The sequence below is a fragment of the Lemur catta genome, chromosome 1 (genome assembly GCF_020740605.2).
Source record: "Lemur catta isolate mLemCat1 chromosome 1, mLemCat1.pri, whole genome shotgun sequence".
NCBI lineage: Eukaryota > Metazoa > Chordata > Mammalia > Primates > Lemuridae > Lemur > Lemur catta.
The window spans coordinates 1,411,076-1,432,277 of record NC_059128.1 but is presented as its reverse complement, the minus strand read 5'-3'; the positions used below and the strand labels follow the sequence as shown (position 1 = coordinate 1,432,277).

At 61.0% G+C, this 21,202-nt stretch overlaps 1 protein-coding gene and 1 long non-coding RNA gene across 6 annotated transcripts in view; one reads left to right on the top strand and one right to left on the bottom strand.

The window, feature by feature from the left end:
- Nucleotides 1–8,611: 8,611 nt before the first annotated feature.
- LOC123643753 lies at nt 8,612–11,162 on the bottom strand. 2 transcript variants are annotated; one of them, XR_006736917.1, is made up of 2 exons: nt 9,956–11,162; nt 8,612–9,165 (listed from the first exon to the last, which is right to left on the bottom strand). It is a non-coding gene; the product is annotated as an uncharacterized LOC123643753 (long non-coding RNA). The 2 variants fall into 2 exon arrangements; XR_006736918.1 differs by having other exon boundaries at nt 8,612–9,160.
- Nucleotides 11,163–11,728: 566 nt separating this feature from the next.
- The window catches only part of CEP170B (centrosomal protein 170B), a 30,346-nt gene continuing 20,872 nt past the window's right edge, over nt 11,729–21,202 (top strand). For 3 of the 4 annotated variants that reach the window (XM_045559468.1, XM_045559457.1, XM_045559439.1), the window contains exons 1-2: nt 11,729–11,859; nt 15,009–15,139. In XM_045559468.1, the coding sequence (XP_045415424.1) occupies nt 15,035–15,139 (105 nt within the window). In that variant the 5' untranslated portion in view covers nt 11,729–11,859; nt 15,009–15,034. Of the gene's footprint in view, nt 11,860–14,092; nt 14,756–15,008; nt 15,140–21,202 lie in introns of those variants that run through there. The other variant, XM_045559448.1, reaches the window with a different exon arrangement.

Here is a 21,202-nt window from a genome sequence, read left to right as displayed (position 1 = left end):
AACGTCGGGTGGCAGGTCCCTCCTGCTTGTGCAGGACAGTGGTAACACAGCGGGACCTAGAGCCGTGCAGGCCACTGTGGTAGCCACTAGTTACAGGTGGCAAATCAAGTTAATACAATTAAATAGAAATACAACTTCAGTTTCATGCACCAGCCTGCGGTGCAGTAGCCGCGTGTGGTCATGGCCTCCCGTCATGGACGCTGCAGACACAGCACACGGCCTCACACGGAATGTTCCGCTGGGCGGCGCCGGCCGTGTGGCTCATGCTCAGGTGTGACGCTGCTGCACGGTGGCTCCAGGCGCTGCCCCCGGAGCACACACGTGATCTGGCACCTCTGCTTTTGTCGTGTCCGCAGCCATTCGTGATCAGCCTAGATCCTTAAGTTAGGGTCGTGGAACGGTGACATGCTCATTCTGTCATTCCTTATTCCTCGATCATGTAGAATATTTCTCTTTGGTATTTTTTTAGTTGATATATCATAGTTGTACTAGAATATTTCTATAAAGGAAAACTTTTCAGTTGCCTAAAGGTACGTACAGTTCACATGGAAAAGGCCGGATAAATGCTGGATTCTCTCCCTGGATTGACCAGTGTCCAAAACAATGAATTAGCTCACTAACATCGTCCAGTGATGACTCATATTTTTTGGTCTTTTGGGGAACTTACAGGTTTAAATGTGTTGGACGTCTTTCAATCCGTTGCTTTTATCATCCGATTGAAGCACTGACCCTGCCACCGCTGACCCCTGGGAGCGGCGAGGTTGTGCCGGGTGCGCTGCAGCCCCTGCCGGCAGCCGGGTTCCCTGAGGCGCGAGGGGGTGTGTGGAAGTGGCAGAAGGTCGCAGGGGTGCCCAGTGCACCGGCGTGGTGATTGTTCTACGCCTTTTCCGTGCTGAGAAAGGAAATAGGTTTCTGTTTTGTTTTTCTTTGTTAGAGACAAAGTGTCACCCTTCTCATGGATACTTCTGCCATCTTTAGTTTTAAAGGGTTGTTTTTTTTTTTTTTTTTTTTTTTTTGAGACAGAGTGTCACTTTGTTGCCCGGGCTAGAGTGAGTGCCGTGGCGTCAGCCTAGCTCACAGCAACCTCAAACTCCTGGGCTCAAGCGATCCTCCTGCCTCAGCCTCCCGAGTAGCTGGGACCACAGGCATGCGCCACCATGCCCGGCTAATTTTTTCTATATATATTCTTAGTTATCCAGGTAATTTTTATTTCTATTTTTAGTAGAGACAGGGTCTCGCTCAGGCTGGCCTCGAACTCCTGACCTCGAGCGATCCACCCGCCTCGGCCTCCCAGAGGGCTAGGATTACAGGCGTGAGCCACCGCGTCCGGCCAGAAGGGTTTTTAAAATAGAATTCTGGGTACAGAATTCTAAGTTTTCTTCCAGCTCTTAAAGATCTCATTCTATTGTCTTCCGGCTTCTAACATTCTTGTGGAAAGTGTATTTATTGGTTTCCTTGTTGGTCCTTGAAAAGTGATGTGTCTTTTTTTCTCTGGCAGATTTTAATGTTTTCTCTTCGCCTCTGGTTTTCCCTGATTTCATTACGATGTGCCTCGGTGTGTTTTCTTTCTATCGATCTGGCTGGGGACCCACTGGGATTTTTGAGTCTGTGGTTGACGTCCTTTGCCAGCTTTGGAAAGTTTCCGCTCGTTGCCTCTTCAGATGTGGCTTCTGCCACTCTCTTCCTTCTCACCTTCCAGGACGCCACCTGCACGCATGTCCGACCTTTTCCACGGATCCACGGATCACACCCTCATTTTAAAAAAGAATTGTTGCCTCCTGTTGTCTCCCCCCTGCTCTAGTCTGGGGCAGTAGAAAATATCCAGACTGGAGCAAGGAGACAGTAAAGGGTTTAAAATTGAAAATCTGTTATTCTTCAGGTGTCAAAAATTCTATCAAGTTCTTAATTTCACTTTTTTTTTTTTTTTTAAACAAGGTCTGGCTCTGTTGCCCAGGCAGAAGTGCAGTGGTGCGATCATAGCTCTTCTGTAACTTTGAACTCCTGGGCTGAGGTCGTCCTCCTGCCTCAGCCTCTGGAGTGGCTGGGACTGCAGGCGCCCACCACCACACCTGGCTAATTTTTGTATTTTTGGTAGAAATAGGGTCTTGCTATGTTGCCCAGGCTGGTCTCAAACTCCTGGCCTCAAGTAATCCTCCCACCTTGGCCTCCCAAAGTGCTGGGATTACAGGTGTGAGCCACCACGCCTGGCCTGAGTTATCTTACTTTTAATTCAAGAATTTCCATCTGATTGTTTTTTATAGATCCCAAGCCTCTGGTAAAAGTATCCATCCTGTCACTCATTTCTGGAATGTTTTAACCATTGCCATTTAAAAACCCATGTCTGACAGCCCCGGAGTCCGCATGGCCTGTGCGTGTTTCTTTTCTTCCTTCTCCTTCTTCTTTTTTTGTTCCTATCTCCTGGAATGCCTGGAGATTTCTTGGTGAGTGTTGGACACCGTATGCAAAAGATGGAATGGAGTCAGGAAGACTATTTTGTCTAGTCTGCTGGAGTGTCACATTCCAGAGTCGAGTGTTCACAGGGTCGCTTCTCCTGGACGCCTCGGTGCCGTTTCTCTCTCCAACGCCGTCGCACTGTTAAAATTCTGCGTAGCCTCTTAGGCTTTTAGCTGCCATTTTTGCTTCGCTTCTGAGCGTCCCACCCAAACAACTCAGAGACTGGCAAGTTCCTGAGAGGAAGGAGGCACAGAAGGCTGAGCGGGAGCTCCAACCCCTGAGTTCCAAACCCGACACCTGTCTCCGCTCCGAGCTGCCACTTTCTCCGGGGCCTCCAGGCACGCCCAGAGTGAATTTCCCCGGGGAGGACAATGGCAGAGAATTCCAGGCTCATGGGCGTGATTCCCTCTCCTTAGGACTCCCGTCCCGCAAGTCCCCGGCTGGGCCAGGCTGGCCGGTCGCTCTCCAAAGGCTTCTAAGAGCTGTTTTTCACGATGCAGCTTCGAGAGCTGCCTTTGGTGCAGGAGTTCGTCTGGCACCTGCCACTTGCCACAGCTGCAAGCAGCGGTGCTGCTCTGCAGGGAGGCTTTATTCTAGGGCACACGGAGGTTCACGATTATTATAAAATGACACGGTCTAATAAATGACAATGGGTGCTCGTAGATGTTCTTGGCACACAGGAAAAACGATCTACTGGGTGATTTGACTGATACAAGAAATTAGTAAGATTATATATGTGTATGTCTTAAACTTTACAACAGAAGAATGAGAGAAATCGAACTGCATTTATTTTTATTAAGAACTATTTATATATTAAGAAAGCAAGCATAGCAAGACAGATAATTTATTTTTCTTTTCTTCTCCTCCTCGTAAAATTTGACCTAGAAGCAAGATCCTTACGCAAGCCCGGCTGAGTCACCTGCTGTGTCTGGCTGCCCGGGGAATCTCCCCCTCGGCCCAGCCCCGCTCCTCCGACTGCGTGGTCTGAAAACCGCAGCTCGTCCACGGCAGAGGAGGGAGTGTGCCGAGCACACAGTGTGCCCCGTCCCGACACCAGCGTCAGTCGTCTGGTCCTGCCCTGGCCTGGAGGCCTCGATCGCGGATCTTCAGCAGGATGTGCTTTGATTTGTTCTTGTTGGATTTGGGTCCAGTTTGAGATCATAAGACCCTGCTACGTTTTGATGACGTCTTCCCTCTTCCAGTCACAGAACCAGGAGAAACGGGGCTGTGCGGCGTGTGTGCCGGTGCGGGAGAAACACCGATGAGCATCATGATACCTGTTGCAGTTGCAAAACAATGTCTGGACTCTGGGCAGCAGGCGGGCGGCTGGGGGCGCTGCCTGGCAGAGACACGGGGAGGGCGCCTGGGCTCCGGGTCCAGCGAGCGGTGGGGTCTGGCCTGTCCAGCATGGCACAGGCTGTCTGAAGGTGGGCTACCGTGTAACATCTATAAACGCTGCTGCTGCGATGTCAAAATACATTATCTTTTATTAAACTTTAGAAATCGTACAAAGAGTGCATGTGCATGAGTTAAAAAACACAAGACAGCCAGGTGCAGTGGTGCCCGCCTGTGGTCCCGGCTGCGCGGGAGGCTGAGGCTGGAGGAGCCCTTGAGCCCAGGAGTTGAGGCTGCTGTGAGCTGTGATGACGCCACTGGTCTCCAGCCTGGGTGACAGTGATACCTTGTCTCTAAAAAAATAAAAACACGAGGGGAAATGTAGGGTGTTATGAAAAAAATATAAAATCTGAGACAGGAAACAAAAAATTCTGTTTTGTTTTAGATAAAATAAAAAGGCACTTTGCGCACTAAAAAGGCGACATTTCAACATATTAAGGAGCCTTTGATGAGGAGTAGAGCAGGAGACTTTTCTGCAAGTGTCCATTGAGGGACCAGACACGGCCTCACCGGCCAGGGAGCGGACGTTACTGTGTCCTGCCGGCCCCGGCCGGCTGCCGCACATACCTGCACGTGGCACCGTGTCTGTGACACATGACAATCAATAAGTTCTTTTTTTTTTTTTCTCCAGACAGGGTCTCACTCTGTCACCCAGGCTGGAGTGCAGTGGAGTCATCACAGCTCAATGCAGCCTCAAACTCCCGGCCTCAACCGATCCTCCAGCCTTGGCCTCCCAAAGTAAATGTTTCAGTAGCCACTCAACACCGTGGGTGTCACCCTCTCAGCTGTCACCAGCCACTGTTTTCCTCTGCGACCCTGAGCGAGGGCTTTCCACGCTCAGCAACACGCGGGGCTCTGCTCCGCCCTGTGTTTCCTCAGACCCCGCTGCAGAGTCCCAGGGAGAATCCAAGGGCCCATCAGAGGGCACTGGGCGGTGCCAGCACGGCCTCTCAGGCGTCCCGCCCTGCCGGGACTCCCTCCCCTCTGCTGCTTCCCGAGGGCACACGCGGAAGTCCCCAAGCAGGTCCTGGCCGGGGGTGAACGGAAAGACAGGCAGCGCCCACCAGGCCCGGGAGAGCAGTGGACAGTGGCCACGGGTGCGCACCGGTGGTGGCATGCGTGTGCGTGTGCGTGTACGTGTGCGTGTGTGTGTGCAAGAATTCACATTCCAGACAGAACTGCCGGAAGCAGCACATTGAGAGAAGAGGGTGCAGGCACGCCCTCCTCCCCTCGGCTGCCTCGGTGCCCTCAGTGCCCCGTTCCCGTCTAACTCCGGTGGCCACAGTGACGTTCCAAGAGAGAGCTGGGAGGGAGAGCAAAAGGAAGTCTCCCCACGTGGGACGTGCCTGTGTCCGTCCCAGCTCACGCTGCCGTGGGGCGTGTGCGTTGCTGGAGTGCCTGGTGCACAAGGACCCCTGAGAGCTCGGCCCCATTCGTGTTTTCTGGGCTTTCTGGCACTTGTCCCCCCAAGGGAGGTTTCAAGGCACCTTCTCCGACTTCACCCTCCCCGGAGCAAAGACACCTCACTGGGTGGCTCCTGGCTCCGTGGCCAGTGGCCAGCACTGCCAGGGGTGGGGACAAGGGCAGGGCAACACCTTTTTTATTTAATTAAAAAATGTGTGTTTCAGGTTCTTCAATCTGTGAACAAAAAATGTGTGGATCACTAACAAAGGCTTTTAAAGAAACATTTATTACCAGTATTCCAAGGAACAGAGTTCGGAGAAAGTTGATCTAAACATATGATGCTACATGGATGTTTCAGCTGCAATTAACAGAACATCCTACCCAGAGTAGCCTAAACTACACTGAGGGCTTTTTGTTTGTTTGTTTCACTTCATCAGAGTAAGGAGTTTATCTGTGCTGGGCCCAGGTCTCTGTGGCAGGGACCTGGATCGGGCTTCTCCGCTCTGCTCCCGACTTCCCGTGGTCACAAAAGGGCTGCTGCAGCTCCAGGCCTCACGTCCACCCCCAGCAAAGGCGGTGAGTGCAGGGCACTGTCTTCATTCACAACAACCTCCTCATGGTGGGAACAGCACTTCTAGAGCCACCCCCTCCCACACCCACGCCTCCCTGCAACGGAAGATCTCCTCCCACATCTCCTCAGCCAAACGCGGCCCTTACACACTCAGGCCACCACAAGACCAAGAGCTCTCCAGAGGTGACTGCGAGACCTGGCTCTGCGGGAAGGAACAAGGAAAGGCTTCGAGGCAGGCGGCCTTCAGAGCAGGTCCCAGGTGAGAAGTGGGCTGGGGATCCGCAGGGGAGCAAGACCCCTTTCTCTGATGGGCCTGCAGGGAGAGGATTCCCACCGAGGCGGGGGTTGGGTACTCCATAGGTCTCTTCTCATCACATTATCCACCGTGGGAAGCAAGGGGGCATCAGATCGGGGAGCACGGGGGCGTCAGAGCGGGGAGCACTGGGGGCATCAGATCGGGGAGCACGGGGGCATCAGAGCGGGGAGCACGGGGGATGTGAGGCAGGGAGCACAGGGGTGTCAGAGTGGGGAGCATGGGGTGATGTGAGGCAGGGAGCACGGGGGCATCAGAGCGGGGAGCACTGGGGGACGTGAGGCAGGGAGCACGGGGGCGTCAGAGCGGGGAGCACGGGGGGACGTGAGGCAGGGAGCACTGGGGCGTCAGAGCGGGGAGCACTGGGGGACGTGAGGCAGGGAGCACTGTGGGCGTCAGAGCAGGGAGCACGGCCGTGAGTGTGGGGCGTATGGGGTGGGCACTGGGGAAGGACACCTGCTTTCTGCTGGTTCTGGCTGTGCCTCAGGGTGAGCCCTGCAGGCAGACACTGCCCTTCAGAGGAGGCCCAGAGAGGGGTGCGGGCAACACAGTCCTGGAGCCTTTCAGCTGTCCCCTGCTGCCCCGGCCCCAGGCTGCTCCCCAGGCAGCCCTGGAAGGGGTGAGGGCACCGTCCCGGGGCAGGGCACCCCGCCGTCCCTGCAGACTGGCTGCTCTGGGTCTCAGCTGGGGCACGTAATTAGCTGCGGACACAATGCAGACAGGCAGTGCCCTCACGGGCCTGGGCCCTCCTGCTGATTGTGGATAATTATCTTGGCAGGAGGGTGAGTCCTGGGTCTCAGGAAGGGCAGCAAGCCAGCCTGGGAGAGCAGCCAGGGCCCCCCCGTGCCTCTGCTGGGCAAGAGAGGCCTGAGGGTTGGCCCCTGCCCAAGCCAGCTTCCCTCCCTGAGCCCTGTCCCTGCCCCGGCTGCCTGGGCCAGTGGCCTGCAGAGAAAGACCAGCCCCACTGGGGACTCTCCCTGCAGGGGCCACAATGGCCCAGGCTACAGGTGATCAGGTGATCCCTGTCCCCCCTGGGCCGGACAGGCCTCCAGGGAGCTGGGCAGCCATGCAGAGGACACTGTCAAAGTAGGGGGAGTTGGCCTGCTCCAGGACCTGCTCCTAGGGAGGCGCTGCCTGTCCTCACCCCCAGAAGCCCCAGCCCCTGGCTGCTGCTGACCTGTGGCTTCTGGTCGCCAGCAGAGGTGCGCAAGGCCAGGACAGACAGGGGAGGAGGAGTGAGTGCTGGGGCCTCGTGTCTCCTGCGGTGTGTCCTGGCTGTGTCTGTGGCTAGCTGCCAGCACCAACCTTCCCCCTTCCACTAGCAGCAAATGCCCCGGTTCTCCCAGTAAAAGCCTGGAAGCGTTTACTGCATGAGATGAGGGAGTAGATGCAGAAGTCCAGACACAAAGGGACACTAGGGAGCCCCACAATCCCCACTCCAGGAGGACGAGGTGGCTGGTGGAGGCTCAGCTTCCGTGCGTTTGACCAGAGACCCCTGAACCAAATTCGGGAGAGCAGAGTATGGGGTTCAGGAAGAGCCTTGGCCCGTTTGCAGGGCACTGAGTCCAGTGGCATTGAAGAGCCGCAGGGCACTGGGGCTGGGGTCCGGGTGTGGCGGAGGCCAGGCCTCTGACCCCACTGCACCCCAACTTCTTTCTGACTCATCCCCTGGGCCCCGCCCTGCTCCTAGAAAGAGGCACCCACACACTCTGCCTCCAGCCCGGGCACCAGCTCAGGCGCTGCCAGCCCTGAAGCCATGGTGCCCTGCCCCTAAGCCCATCAGACCTGCTGGGGCTCCCCTGACTCTGCCACGTGGGCAGGGGAACCCCTGCCCCCTCCTGACTCTCCCCCCTAAGAATATGGCAAATGTCATTGTTAATACGGCTTCCTCACTTAACAAAGCCTGGCAGTGCCAAGGTACAGTGGAAACAAAGCCCCGTCCACACCCCAAACTCACCCCGGGGTGCGTCCTCCCTTCCCCATCTCTCATCAAAACCTTCAGTGTCTGTCGGTGTGACAGGCAGAAAATGCCACCTCCAGGTACGGGCAGGTTAAGCATCTGAGCTGACAGCATTTGGGCTCCCTCTCGTCCAGCGGCCACCGTCCCTGGGGATTGCGGTCCTGGGTCCGTCCTTATTAGACAGCTGGCTAGGAGACTCCACCCTTGTGGGCCTTGTGTCATCATAGATCCCCCCGTTTATCGCACATCCTTTGATTTTAAAGACGTCGTCTAGGTAAAATGTTGCCATTTTGTAATTGAATTAAATTTTCCACAATAAATTGTGTGGATTCTGCTTTTGTGTCATGCTTAGAAAGGCCTTCCTCATCCTGAGATTATTAAATAGCCTCCTGTGTTTTTTTCAAATGACTTCGTGGGTTTGGTTTTTTGCATTTATATTTTTGGCCCATATGGAATTTATTTTGGAGTGAGGTGTGGAATGGGGTCCGATGTCCTGTTTTTTCCAGACAGCTGCCCAGTTGTCCCAATACTCTTTATTAAATAATGCCCTTTTCCTTGTGGATTTTAAATGCCCGCTTGATCACACGCTAAATGACCACACAGACCTCCGATCTGTGTGTCAACTGTCTGTAGCAAAATGTTCTGGTTGGCCCCATGACAGATTCTACTCTCTGGCAGGGCTGAGGCCTTTTTTCCTTTTCAGAATTTTATAGGCTATTCATTCTTTTCTTCTGTTGTGCAAAATACAAGTAACATAAAAGATACTATTTTAACTGATTGTAAGTGAACAGCTCAGTGGCATTAAGTCCATTCTCACTGTCGCCCAACCGTCACCGTCCCTCTCAGAACTCTCCATCTTCCCAGCTGCCACTGTCTTCATCAAACACTCAGCCACCCTCCAGCTTCCAGCCCGGCACCCACCTTCTACCTTCTGTCTCTGATTTTGACGACTCAGGGGCTTCCTACACGTGGGATCATACAGTATTTGTCCTTTTGTGACCGGCTTATCTCATTTAGCATAGTGTCACCGGGTTCATCCACGCTGCAGCATGTGTCGGAATTTCTGTACTTTTTTAGACACAATTCCATTCCGTCACACACACACTTTGTTTATACATCTGTGCGCGGACGCTGGGGCTGCTGCCATCTCGTGGCTACTGTGACTAGTGCTGCTGTGGACCTGGGGGCCCAGATAACCTGTGCACGTCCCCATTTTCATTCTTTTGGGTACATACTCGGAAGTAAAACTGCTGGATCTTATGGTCATTCTATTTTCAATGTTTTGAGGAACTGCCACACTGTTTGCACAGTGGCCAAACCACTTTATACCCCAGCAACAGTGTGTCAGGGTCCAGTTTCTCCAACCCTTGCCAGCACCCGTTTGGGCTGTTTGGACGTAGTGCCCCGCGGTGTGAGCTGGTCCCTTGCTGTGATTTGATTCGCGTCTCCCCAGCGGTCTTTTCACAAGCTCATTGGCCACTTGTGCGTGTCCTCTGCAGATGGGTCTACTCACGTCTTTTCAGACAATTCCTCTTGTACCTTTCATTTCCTCACGGACTTTAGAATTGTCCGTGTAGTTATAAAACACAGCCCGTAGGAACTTGTACTTGGGATGCATTCAACATACGGGTCAATCTAGGGGAACTGGGCCTCAGCCCTCCTTGGTTTTACTGTCCTGGGCTCCTCTGGGCTCCCGGCTTGGTCTGTGTCACCCTCTCTAGCCCATCCCCCATGCTGTGGCTCCGAGAGTCACCCACGCATGCTCCTCTAGCTCAGCTCTGGGTTCCCAAGTGCCCCTGGACGGCTCACCTGCGTGTACTCGGCCCTCCACCCCTGTGCCAGCCCCTCAACTGCTGACCTGCTCTCTGCCTGGAGTCCCAGCCTGTGACAGCCACACGCGCTGGCTGGGTCCGGGCGGAAGCTGAACACATCCTTGCCTCCTCTCTGCCTCACCTTGGAGGAAGTCAGGGTCCTGGCAGAAGGAAGGCACAGAGAGAAAGTGACTTTTGTGAAGGGTCATTTACCAAGGTGTAGACAAGCGCAGGCAAAGCCAAGAGAGATGGCAAGGCCCCCAGGCAGTCAGTCCTGGAGCCTGAAGAGGGCAGGAAAAAGGGGCGGGCAGGGCTAGGGCCTCAGGAGGAGGGCAGGTGGCCGCTCCCGCAGCAGGGGAGCTGGGGAAGTTCCCCAAACTCAACTGGAGGCAGATGGGGTGGAGGTGGGGCCACCTGGTGTCCAGAGGGCCTGCAGGGGCAAACTGAGAACACCCAGCCCCCTCCCCCAACCAGTCAGGCACCAGTCCTGGCCCAGCCTTCCTCCCAAATCTGCCCTCCTCTCTCCTGCCTCCGCCCCCAGCTCTACCAGCCCAGGCCTCTGGTTAGACGCCTGGCCACCCCATCCTCTCACTTTGACACCCAGCCCTCGTCCTCTCTCAAAAACCCTCATCTGAGCAGGTCTCAGCCGGCATCAAAGCTCATTTGGTGCCACACTGTCCTTGGAATGAAGTCCAGACACCTCCATCAACCGCTTAAGGTCCCACCTGCCATACTCTCCCCGCCCCGCAGGAGCTCACAGGTCCTTCCCGCAGCCCGCACGGGCGTGTGCTGCGCCGCACGCTCCTCTGCCCACCCAGGGGGGCTTCCACGCACGCTCCCCGCTGTACTCCAGGGCGCGTCCGACGGCCTCCAACTCCCACCCCAGCTCGGGCCGGCACTGAGGCTGTGGGGAGGCGCCGCGGCGTGGCGAGCAGGTGCAGGGCAGGGCGGCACTGTCGCAGCGAGAACACCCACAGGGCAAGGCCTAGACTCCTCCCCAGGCTGAGGCCTGGCGCGGCCGGACCCCTCTCCCGGGACTGCCCTCCCCTTTCTCAGTGCCCTCACTTGGGAGGCAGGTGCGCTCGGGGCGGTCGTCCACCGCGGCGTCCCAGCCCACGGGCCCCCGGCCCGCGCTGATCCCCTCCAGGGTGGCTCTGCTGCGGCCCCCGCGGGGAGCGAGCAGCCCGAGAGCACTCACGCAGGAGCCCTGCGCGCCCGGGGTCCCGGCCCCACCCCGCCGCTCCGCTCGGTCTGGCTGACCGAGGGCGACCCCGGCCACCCGGGCCCCGGCCCGGCCCGGCCCGGCCCCGCCCAGGGCGCGGGGGTCGGCAGCACACAGCCCTGTCCGGCCGGGCGCGGGGCCGGGTCTCTGGGACTCGACCTACCTCCTTCACCCTCCGAGTCCCCCTTGGCCCCCGGGGGCCAAGGGTTGGGGGCGGGGGCGCGGCTGAGCCTCGGGCTCCGGAGCGTGGCTAAGCGTTAACCTGCGGGCCCGGGGCCCAGACGCTGCGCCACTTTGGGCAGCGGTTCCGCCGACACGCAGGGCCGGGTCCCGGCAGGGCCGCGGCCGCAGGAGCGGGGTCGGCGAGCGGGGCGGGCGGGGCCTCCGGGGCGGGACCGCGCGCGGGGCTGGCGGAGGCGCGCTCACCTGGCGGCCGCGGGCCCGCCCCAACCTGGCTTCCGGCGGGGCGGTCGTGGGGGCGGGGCGGGGCGGTCGTGGGGGCGGGGCGGGGGCGGGGCCGCCGGCGGGGCGGGGGGGCCGCCCGCAGACGTCAGGGACCCGCCGCGCGAGGCCGCCGCGGCCGCTCTGCCCGTGGGCTCGGCTGGGCTGCGGCGAGCGTGCGGGCCGCGCCGGGCATGTCCTAGCGGCGGCCCCGCCCAGCGCTCGGCCGGGCGGGCGGGAAGGCCGGGACCCAGCCGGGCCGAGCCGGGGACCCAGCCCGAGCCGCAGGTAAGACGCGCCGGCCCTGCTCTCGCCGCGGCCGGGGCCTCCCACCGCCCGCACCTGCGCGCCTGCGGGACTGCACGGGGTGCGGGGGGCGGCCAGGGCAGCGGGGTCCCGGCAGGGCCCGGACAAAGGCGCGCGGGCGGGGGCCGCCCAGTGCACCTGGCCGGGCCGGTCCCCGCCGCCGTGGAGGCGGCCCAGGTCTGCGCCAGGCCGGGAGGGGCCGCCCGACGCGCGTCTACGCGGCCCGGCCGGGTGCGTGTCTACGCGGCCTGCGGAGTGGGGCGGCAGGCCTGGGCGCCCAGGTCCCCGCCCCGGCACCGGCACGGCCATGGCCGCCCTCGGCGAGCGCTGATTCAGAAACGCCGCTCCCTCCCCCTCCGGGCCTGGCGCTCCCGCCCCGCCGCCTCCCTCTGGCCTGGTCTCTCCTCCCGCCGTCCCTCCCTCCGTCTTCCTCCTCTCTCATTTCCCTCCGCCGCAGTCCCTCCGCTGTCCCTGCCTCCTCTCCCGGCTGTCCCTCGTCTGCTCCTTCCAGCGCGCCGCACCGCTGCCCTTGGGCATCTCCACCTCTACCACCCCTCACCTGTGGACGGGTGGCCCTGCCGGCCCGGCGAGGGGACGAGTTTGGGGTGTTTATTATTCTCCCTCCTAGCGACATGGCCAGCCCAGCCCTGAAGCAGCCCAAGGCTGCTTGGAAGCGTCTGTGGCTTCCAGGCCTTTTTGGGATGGGCTGCTGGTGGCAGTGGGTAGCCTGGCTCTGGCACGGCCGCATAACCAGGGTCTGGGGGCTTGGCCTCCCTTTGCCTTAAGCCTCTGCTGTGGCCTCTTCCGGGTGGAGGTCCCGTGCCCCTGGCCACTGGGAGCTGGCAGCATGGGATGGCAGAGTGTGAGATGTGAGGGGCTGGCTGAGGGCTGGATGGGGGCTGGGAGACACATCATGGGTGCCTTTCCAAGAGAGACCCCGTCATCTTCCCCCCTCTACCACTGCCCCAGCCTCAGAGGGGCTGGGCCTACAGGGTCAATGAAGTCCCACCTGTTTAGCCTCCACTGGACCCTAAGGAAGGGCAGGCCCCCGGGTGAGGGAGGTTCTCGTGGTGTGGATAGTTCTGCGTCCTCCCACCTGCTTGCACAGGGCAGGGTGTGCCTGGGACATGCGGTCACTGGGGCTCCTGCTCACGGCTGCAGCGGGCGTTGGTTTCACCTGCTCCCCGGGCGGAAGGGAGTAAGACCTGCGCCAAGAGCCTCCTGGCTGAGGACCCTGGGTGTGGGCATCACAGGGGTAGGGGTGACCCTGCTTGTGATGAGAGTGACTGCATGTGACCGTGGCCTCGTGTGGTGGCCATGTGCACACTTCCTGGGAAGTGAGTGTGGGGGACCCCGTTCCGCCATCCCCAGCTCAGCAGTGGCCCCCCACCTGTCCCGCTGGTCCTGACTCCTCCCTGGCACCCTCACGGCCAAGTCCAAACCATCCCTTCAGCCGGGACCCTGCCTTCAGGACACACTCAGCCCGGCAGCCTCCCCTCCTCCTCTGCTCCCAGGGAGGCCCTGGCCACTGTGGTCCGTGTCCGGGGTGAATGTCCTCACTTCTTGACCAGTCTCCTGGTCACCTCCTGACTAGTCTCCTGCTTCACCCGCAGCTGTGCTCTGTACCGAGTCAGAGCTTGGTGCCCGCAGACTCAACAGCTCCAGGGCCAGCCGTGTAAGCGTGTGACCAGACAACCCCTGGAGCCCCTCGTTCAGGCCCCACACCTAGTTTCGTGCCCAGTTTCTTCTTCGTAATTGTTGAACGAGAGCACCGCGGTTCCACGTTGCTCTGGGCCCTCCGCGGCCTTCCGTCTGGCTCCAGGACAAGCCGAGGCCTCCCAGAGGCGTGGAGGCCTCTGTCCCTCTGCCCTCCCAGGCCTTTGCCCTGGCTGCTCCCTCTGCCTGGAGTGTGGTCCCACAGGTGCTCATGCGCTCGCTTCCGCCCCTGCTGGCTGTGCCCAGGTGCCACCTTCTCAGTGAGCCTTCCTGACACCTTCCCCAAACTCCGCCCGGCACAGCGTCCTGCCCCTCCCTCCCCATTCTCTGTGTCACTCCTCACACCTTCTCACCAGCTACTTGCCTTCTCGGCTGCCTGCCTGCCAGCTGGAGGGGAGCCCCGAGACGTGGGGACTGTGCGTCTTGGTCGTGCTGTCTCAGCCCAGGCCCCCCCCGCCCCCCCGGCACAGTGCAGTGCTTAGGGCATGTGCTCAGACTGTGGTGTCGTGGTGTGCCAGCAGGGCAGAGCAGCTGGGGGCCAGGCGGCTGTGTGCCCGGAGTGTGCCGAGTGCCGTGAGAGTGCCCGGTCTGTGCACACTGGCTGCCTCAGGCTGCCCCAGGGCCTGGTCTTGGGCAACGCTGGCACTGCGTCACTCAGGCTGTCCCCACCGTGCCCCTCGTGTGGCTGTACTGCTCGCTGCCTGTGCTGACCACACCAGTCCCTCAAACCCGCCTTTGCTGGTGGTGCTGGGACCATGGGCACCAAAGGCCCACCTCCCTCCTGGGCCCCGAAGACCTGCCTGATGCTGTCTGCACAGTGGCCACCGAGGGACGTTCATCTCCTCTTGGGGCTGAATGTACTGATGGCTCAGGGCCCAGCTCTGTTCCTGCTGCGCCCCACTCCCAGGGCCCCTGCCTGGGTCTCAGTCCCAGCGTGTCCCTCTGGGGGCAGTAGATCCTCTGGTTCAGGGTTTGTGTCCTGGGGTGTGTCTGGACCTGGCACTGTGGGGTCCTGGTGGGCCATGTGGGGTCCCACCCATGAGCTACTCCTAGTGGGTCACATGGATATGGGGTCCACACACAGGCAGTGCCTCCAATGTCCCATGAACCTGACCCCTGACACCCAGGAGAGAGAAGAGATTAGGTGTGGTGGTCTCAGAGGGTACGGAGGACCAGGTGGCCTTGGCCAGGGGTGGAGAGGCGTCCATGGTTGGACGTGGCGGGGAGGGCAGGGCACAGGCTGACAGGGGGACTCGGAGCCACACTCAGGGGAGGATGGGTGGCCTGGTGTGCTGGGAGCCAGTGTTTCGGGAGTGGCCAGCTTGCCTCTGGGGCGCAGATCTGGGCTGGGCCCCGGTGTGTGCAGGGCCGCAGCCCGGCAGGGAGCCCCACCCTGACTACCCCTCTCTCCCCAGGGCCGTCGGGCCGGGCCAGCGCCAAGATGAGCGTCACATCCTGGTTCCTGGTGAGCAGCAGCGGTGCCCGCCACCGGCTCCCGCGCGAGCTCATCTTCGTGGGGCGTGAGGAGTGCGAGCTGATGCTGCAGGTGCGTGGGGGCGCCGGGAGGGCTGCCCGCCCCCTTCATGCAGGACGCCCGGGGAGAGGGCCGCGACGCGGCGGCCTGGGCCCCTCTGCCTGGGCCCTGGACCCGCCAGTGGGCTCGGGGCCTCCCTGGGGGCCTGTGTGGGCTGTGAGTGCGCACCAGCTCCGTCCCGGTCCCTTTACACATCCCTGTTTCTGAGGGGGACAGTTAGGCTTTTGTCACACTCTCAAAGTGTTGGGCAGGCAGGTGCCTTGTGTGGACAGGGGGCTGAGCACCCACCTCCACATGCTCCTCGTCTGGGCCCCCCGGCCGTGGGTGGGCGTGCCGCCCGGATAGTCCCGTTGGTCTCGTTCCCGGATGTGCCCTGGTGAAGGCTGGCACCTTTTGAGGGTGCCCTGGGTGTGGGGGCCTCCCCCGGGCAGCAGAGGCTGGCAGGACACTGGGCGCAGCCCATGGCCCTGGGCTTCAGAGTCCGCGTGCGGCTCTCGTGAGGCTCCTGCATCTGGCTGTTTGGGAACCAAGGGTGGGGTGGTACACTGGCCTGGGACGCCTTGCCCAGGGACGTCCTGCCCGGGGACGCCCTGACCGGGGACGTCTTCCCCCAGCCCCGTGTGGGTGTGTGTGAGTCGGGCTCCCTGCCGCCCTGCCCACCCATCATGGCGGGGGGGCTGTCTCCAGGCCCCTAGGCAGCCCCTGCGTGGGACTCTCAGAGGAGAGCCATGCCCTGGGTGGCCGTCCAGGCCAGCCGAGGGGCCTGCTCGGGGCAGGGGTCTGCCCTGCCCACCTGGGGGTGTCGTGTCACTAAGACCTTGCTTCCCGAGTGCAAAGCGTACCTTGTGGCACACACCCAGGGTGCCTGAGGGTTTGACAAGGGGTCCTGACCACAGGGACATTCACTTGGGCAGCAAAGATTTGCCCACCTCTACCCGGGGCAAGCCCCGTCCCGGTGACACTGCCAGCGTCCGGCCATGGTGTGAACGTCTGTGTGGGTTGCAGTTTGGTCCACAGCGTGACGGTTTTCAGAGGAGGGGCTGTTGGGAGGTGATGAGGACATGAGGCTCTGCCCTCAGGGGTGGGCCGAGGGACCTCATGAAAGAGGCCTGAGGGAGCTTGTCCGGCCCTCTGCCCAGTGAGGACGCAGCATTCAGGGCACCACCTTTGACGCAGAGACAGGCCCTCCCTGACGCTGAGTCTGCCGGCGCCTTGGTCTGGACTTCGCAGCTCCAGGGCTGGGAGCAGCACATCTCTGCTGTTTGTGAATGACCCACGCGGAGGTATTTTTGTAATAGCAGCAGGGACGGACGTAGTCCCGACATCCCAGCCTCCCCTCAAAGTGTCCTCTGATTGGCTTGAATCTAGACCCAGCAGGTTCCTCACATTGAGGCTGGTTGTTCAGGCTCTTAAGTTCTTTAATCTAGAACATTCTCTTCCCTTTTTTCTGTCTACTTCATGCCTTGGTAGTTGGCGAGACAGAGTTGGTGGCTGCGTGCAGGAGTTGGCCGATGTGTATGTGAAGGGCTGCGTAAATGTTTTGGGCTTCGAGGGCCCCACGCTGTTCCCTGCGGCCACGTGGCTCTGCGGTTGCAGTGGGAAAGCCAGGGGGGACGGTACTCAGGAACAGGGGCGCCAGTAACACTTTGTGCACAGACGTTGAAACAGCCACACCTATGATTGTCACGTGTTACAAAATTGTCTTGTGATTTTTAGCGATTTAAAAGTATAAAGGTCACTCTCGGCTCTCAGGCCTCACAGAGACAGGTGGCAGGGTGTGCCCTGGCCTTAAGGACAGCCCCGAGGCTGGGTTGGGCAGGCTGCTGCCCCACAAAGGTTGTCCGCATGCAGGTGTGGCATTGGTGACGGCAGTGTTGTTCCACCCAGAGTGGCCAGGAGGTCCTCTTGGAGGAGGTGGCACTTTAGGGCCTTTGGGAGGAGCCAGAGCAAACCTGCAGGTGCTGGGGGCCCTGGCGGGGCACCCTTCCCACCCCACCTCTGCTCACTGCTCTTCCTAGGAATTGGGGGAGAGGCTGCTGTGTGGGGGCTCAGCGTGCTTAGGGTGTTCGAGGTCTGATTCCTAGTTTCCGGGCCTGTTGGTGGTAGAGCCTGGAGCGGGACGGGAGCGATGGGCGTGTCTCAGCTCCCCACACTGGGCCAGCCCCCGGCCTGGGCACGCCCATGTTTCTGCTGCTCACTGTCCTGGGTGGTGTGGCCATGTAAGTCATGTCTCCATGAGTGGGGAAACTGAGGCTCAGGGAGGTCATGTGAGTACAGAGAGTGTGGGAGGGCCGGTTTGCCTCCCGCCTGCCCACCCTGCCTCACCCGCTGCCCTCGCTCCTCTGCAGCCGCCTTCACCCGCCTCCCTGGGCAGCCACTCCTGCTCGGACCTTCCTCACCTCCGCCCCACCTGCTGCCACCCGCCCCACCCCTTCCAGGCTCCTCCCGGCACCTTCCATTGCTGTCCTCCAGCCCCCAGACCCTAAGGCTTTTGCATGTTGCTTTCCCTTCCCTGCCATTGTACATGTGTGCATACGGGCATATGCATACACATGCATGTGCATATACACACGCATGTACAGTGCACACACCTGACCATGTACGCACATGTTTGCATGTCTCTGTGCTTATGTATACACATGTATATGCACACATGCCCTCGTGTGAATGTGTGGTACCTTGTGCACATGTACACACGTGTCCATACGTACACACATACGTGTGTACATGGCAGGGTGCCCTGTGCATATGTGTGTGTGCTTCTGTGTGTGCATGTGTGCACACAGGTGTACGTGTACACGTGTTTGTGGGGAGTGTCTGTTCTGTCTCCACCGGTTCGCCCTTCAGCTGTCCGTGGGGTGTGTGGCAGCCGGGATTCCTACTCTCACCCTGACCCAGAAACCACAGCGTGAGGCCGGGCCCTGCACACACGGTGCGCCCGGCCAGTGTGCTGTGCTGCCTGTGGCCGCACTGAGGGTGGCGGGTGGGGTGAGCTGGCAGGAGGGAGTGCCCGGAGCTCTGGGCTGTGGCCACCGCCAGGATCAGCACAGCCGGGCAGGGATCTCACCCACGGAGGGTGTCAGGCACGCACTGTGGAAACATCTTTATTCCGTGTTAAAGTGAGTACAAATCATTAGACCCTTTCCCCGAAATCCATGCAGGGGTGGGGAACCTGCGGCCTTAAGGCCACATTTGGCCTTCTAGGTCCTTAAATGTGGCCTTTTGACTGAATCCAAATTTCACAGGACACACCCTTTTGTTAAAAGGGGTGCAGCAGAGAAAGACGAAGCACTCCTTGCTTCCTTTGGTGCTTAAAAAAGAACAACCTTGAACTCAGAAGGCGGCAGGTGCCCATCCTGCAGGGCTGGAGCACCTCCTGGCCATTTCTCACATCCGCGGTCGCCCCTCTTCCTACCTCGGGGGTTCCTCTCCCCAGGCACTGGTCCGTGTTGTTTTAAGTCTTGAGCCCTGGGCCAGGGTGGGCTGGCTTCTAGCCCCTGAGCTCGTGGGCTCGGCTGGGTGGAGGTCTGCTTCTGGCCTGGGGTATTGGGGCTGGGGAGGAAGTTCTGGAAGGGGGCTTCTCCCTGGCCCCTTCCCAGGCCCTCCCCGTTAGTCCCGGGTGCTCCCTGCCATCTGGTGTGTCTGGTGACAAAGCCCGGCTGGCAGTGGGGGTGGCCCAGGCTCTGGTGTGAATGGGAGCCTGTGGGAGAGGGAAGGTGGGTGCGGGGAGGGTGGCTGAGGCCCAGGGGAGGGCGTGGTGTGTCCAGAGCCCACAGAGTAGTCTGGCCAAAGCCCGACTGTGGCCTGGCAGGGCAGGGAAGGTTGGGCAGGGCCCCCGGGGCGCATGGGACAAGGCCAGGGGAGCCCCAGAGAGTTGCACTGGAGACTGGCGGGCAGAGGGACGGCCGGGCTGGGTGGGGCTGGGGCACAGGAGAGGTGGCCGGGGGGCCGGAGGCAGATTGAGGAGGATTAGTGGGGCTGGCACCTGGCTCCTAGGGGAGCCTTGAGGGCGGGGCAGGGAGAGCTGGAGTGTTGGGAGGTGTGTGGGGTGTGCCTGGGAGGTGGCTGTCAAGCCCGAGGGTCTGAGGCGGGGATGTGTCCAGGCTGGAAGATGCTCCCAGAAGCCCCTCGGGACTCCTCCTTGGCAAAGAGCCCAGCTGCCCAGCCCGCCCTCCTCGGCCAGCAGAGCTGGGACTGCCCGGCACCCTTCAGTGGGGACCAGGGTCAGCGGCCCCTGTACCGCGTCCCCTGTGCCCCTTCCAGACCTGTCCCCCAGGGAGGTCTGGTGCCCAGCAGAGAGGGTGCCCAACATGGCCCTCGGGCCTCAGGGATTCTCTTCCTGAGACGGGGGGTCCCTGTGGCCCCACTGGGCCTGTGTGTCAGGCAGGTGAGGTGGCTGCTGGCCTGTGCACAGGTCAGGCGTGGGGGGAGGGGAGCCCCCAGCCCATCAGGGAGCTCCGGTCCCCCAGCTTCCAGGCTGGACTCTGAGGCAGGAACCATGCCCCTCGGGGCTACTGAGAGGGCAGTTAAGCAGCCCCCACCCCGCGGCGGGTCCTGGCGGACAGCACCTGCCCCTCCCCCACTGCCCTACGCTGGGCCAGGGACCAGCAGGAGGGGCTGGTGTGGGGTCACCGTAAAGGTGGTTGAGTGCTGGGGGGGCCTGTGGCCAAGGCCTTCAGGGACGGGCTGGGAGGGCCAATAGAGGAGGTGGTGTCTGGCATCCCCCTCCGGCCTGGTCCCCTCGCAGCTGATCCCCCCGACCGTGTGGGGCAGAGGCTGCTGGAGCAGCCGGGAGCCGTTCAGCCGTGGGTGCCAACTTTGGAAGAGGAATTTGGACCGGGTTGGGGGTGGGGGCTGGGGTCTCCAGGGGAGACCCACCCTGTTGCTCTGGCCAGCAGGTGAGTGGGCGCCAGGATCAGACCCAGGGAGGGCACCTGGGGCGGGCTGAGCCTCCCACCTGCGTTTCTCAGGAATGGTGTGGGCTGTGCAGGTGGAGGTGGCTCAAGGATGGCCACCCCAGGACCCTGCTCTCCCCTGCAAATCGTCCCTGGCCCCCACCCACTTCCTGGGGGGTCCTGGCAGGATGAGGCGTGGCCCTACCCCCTTACCCTTCTCCCTCCTCTCTCCCTCCACTGTGGTACCCGTGGTCCCGGCTGCCGTATCCTTATCATGGCTCAGGCTGGCCACCTTGAGGCTCCTGAGCACTCGCTGCTCGGGTGGCAGTGGCTGTGGAGGCCCCACAGCCAGGCTGTGGCCGGCTCAGGCCTGTGGCCACCACGAGCCCCGCCCAGCTGCAAGCCTCTCTCTGGGGCCTGCCCTGGTGCCTCTGCCCAGGCCTCGCCAAGCTGGGCGACCATGGACGGGGCGGGGGGGGACCAGAGCCACCCCCTGGCCCCTGCGGTGTCTCCGAGGGAGGAGGGAGGTCCTGTCCTGGGGACTTCTAGACCTTGGGAGGGGTACTGGGGCCTCCCCCCAAAGCTGGTTATTTCAGGCTGGTGCTGGGGGCAGGCGGGTGGAGAGCGTCAGAGGGAAGTGGGACTCGGCAGTGGCGGCAGGTGCCAGGGAGGCGGTGACCAGCGTGAGGGTCCTGGGGCTCTCACCTGTCCAACTGGGAAGCCCCCTGGGACCCGGGGGGATGTTCAGGTCCTGGGCCACCCTTCTGTGGGTCCAGGGCCGTCCTGTCCCTGGGGGTGGGGAGTGACCCTGTGGGCTCATCGTCCCTGGTGTGCTCTGGAGGTTGACCCGGTGTCTTGCTGGGCACTGACTGGACGGTCCCCAGGTGGCTGTGTGGGTCACACCCTGGGTCACCCACTGCCATCTGGGCCAGGGCCCGACGGCTTCCCTTGAGTTGGCTGGTTTGCTGGCCTTTCCTGGGGCCGGGCCCCCAGGCCTGCGGCTCCTCAGGTTGGGGGACAGGAGGGATGCAGCCACCACCCAGAACCAGCAGCCCCGGCAGCACGAGGGGATGTGTGGCGTGGGGTGGTGTGTGCGGGGGGTGCGCTGTCTGCTGAGACCTGTGCTGGCAGCGCCTGAGCAAGTAGAACGTGACCCCAGCCCTGCCCCTGTCTCCCCAAG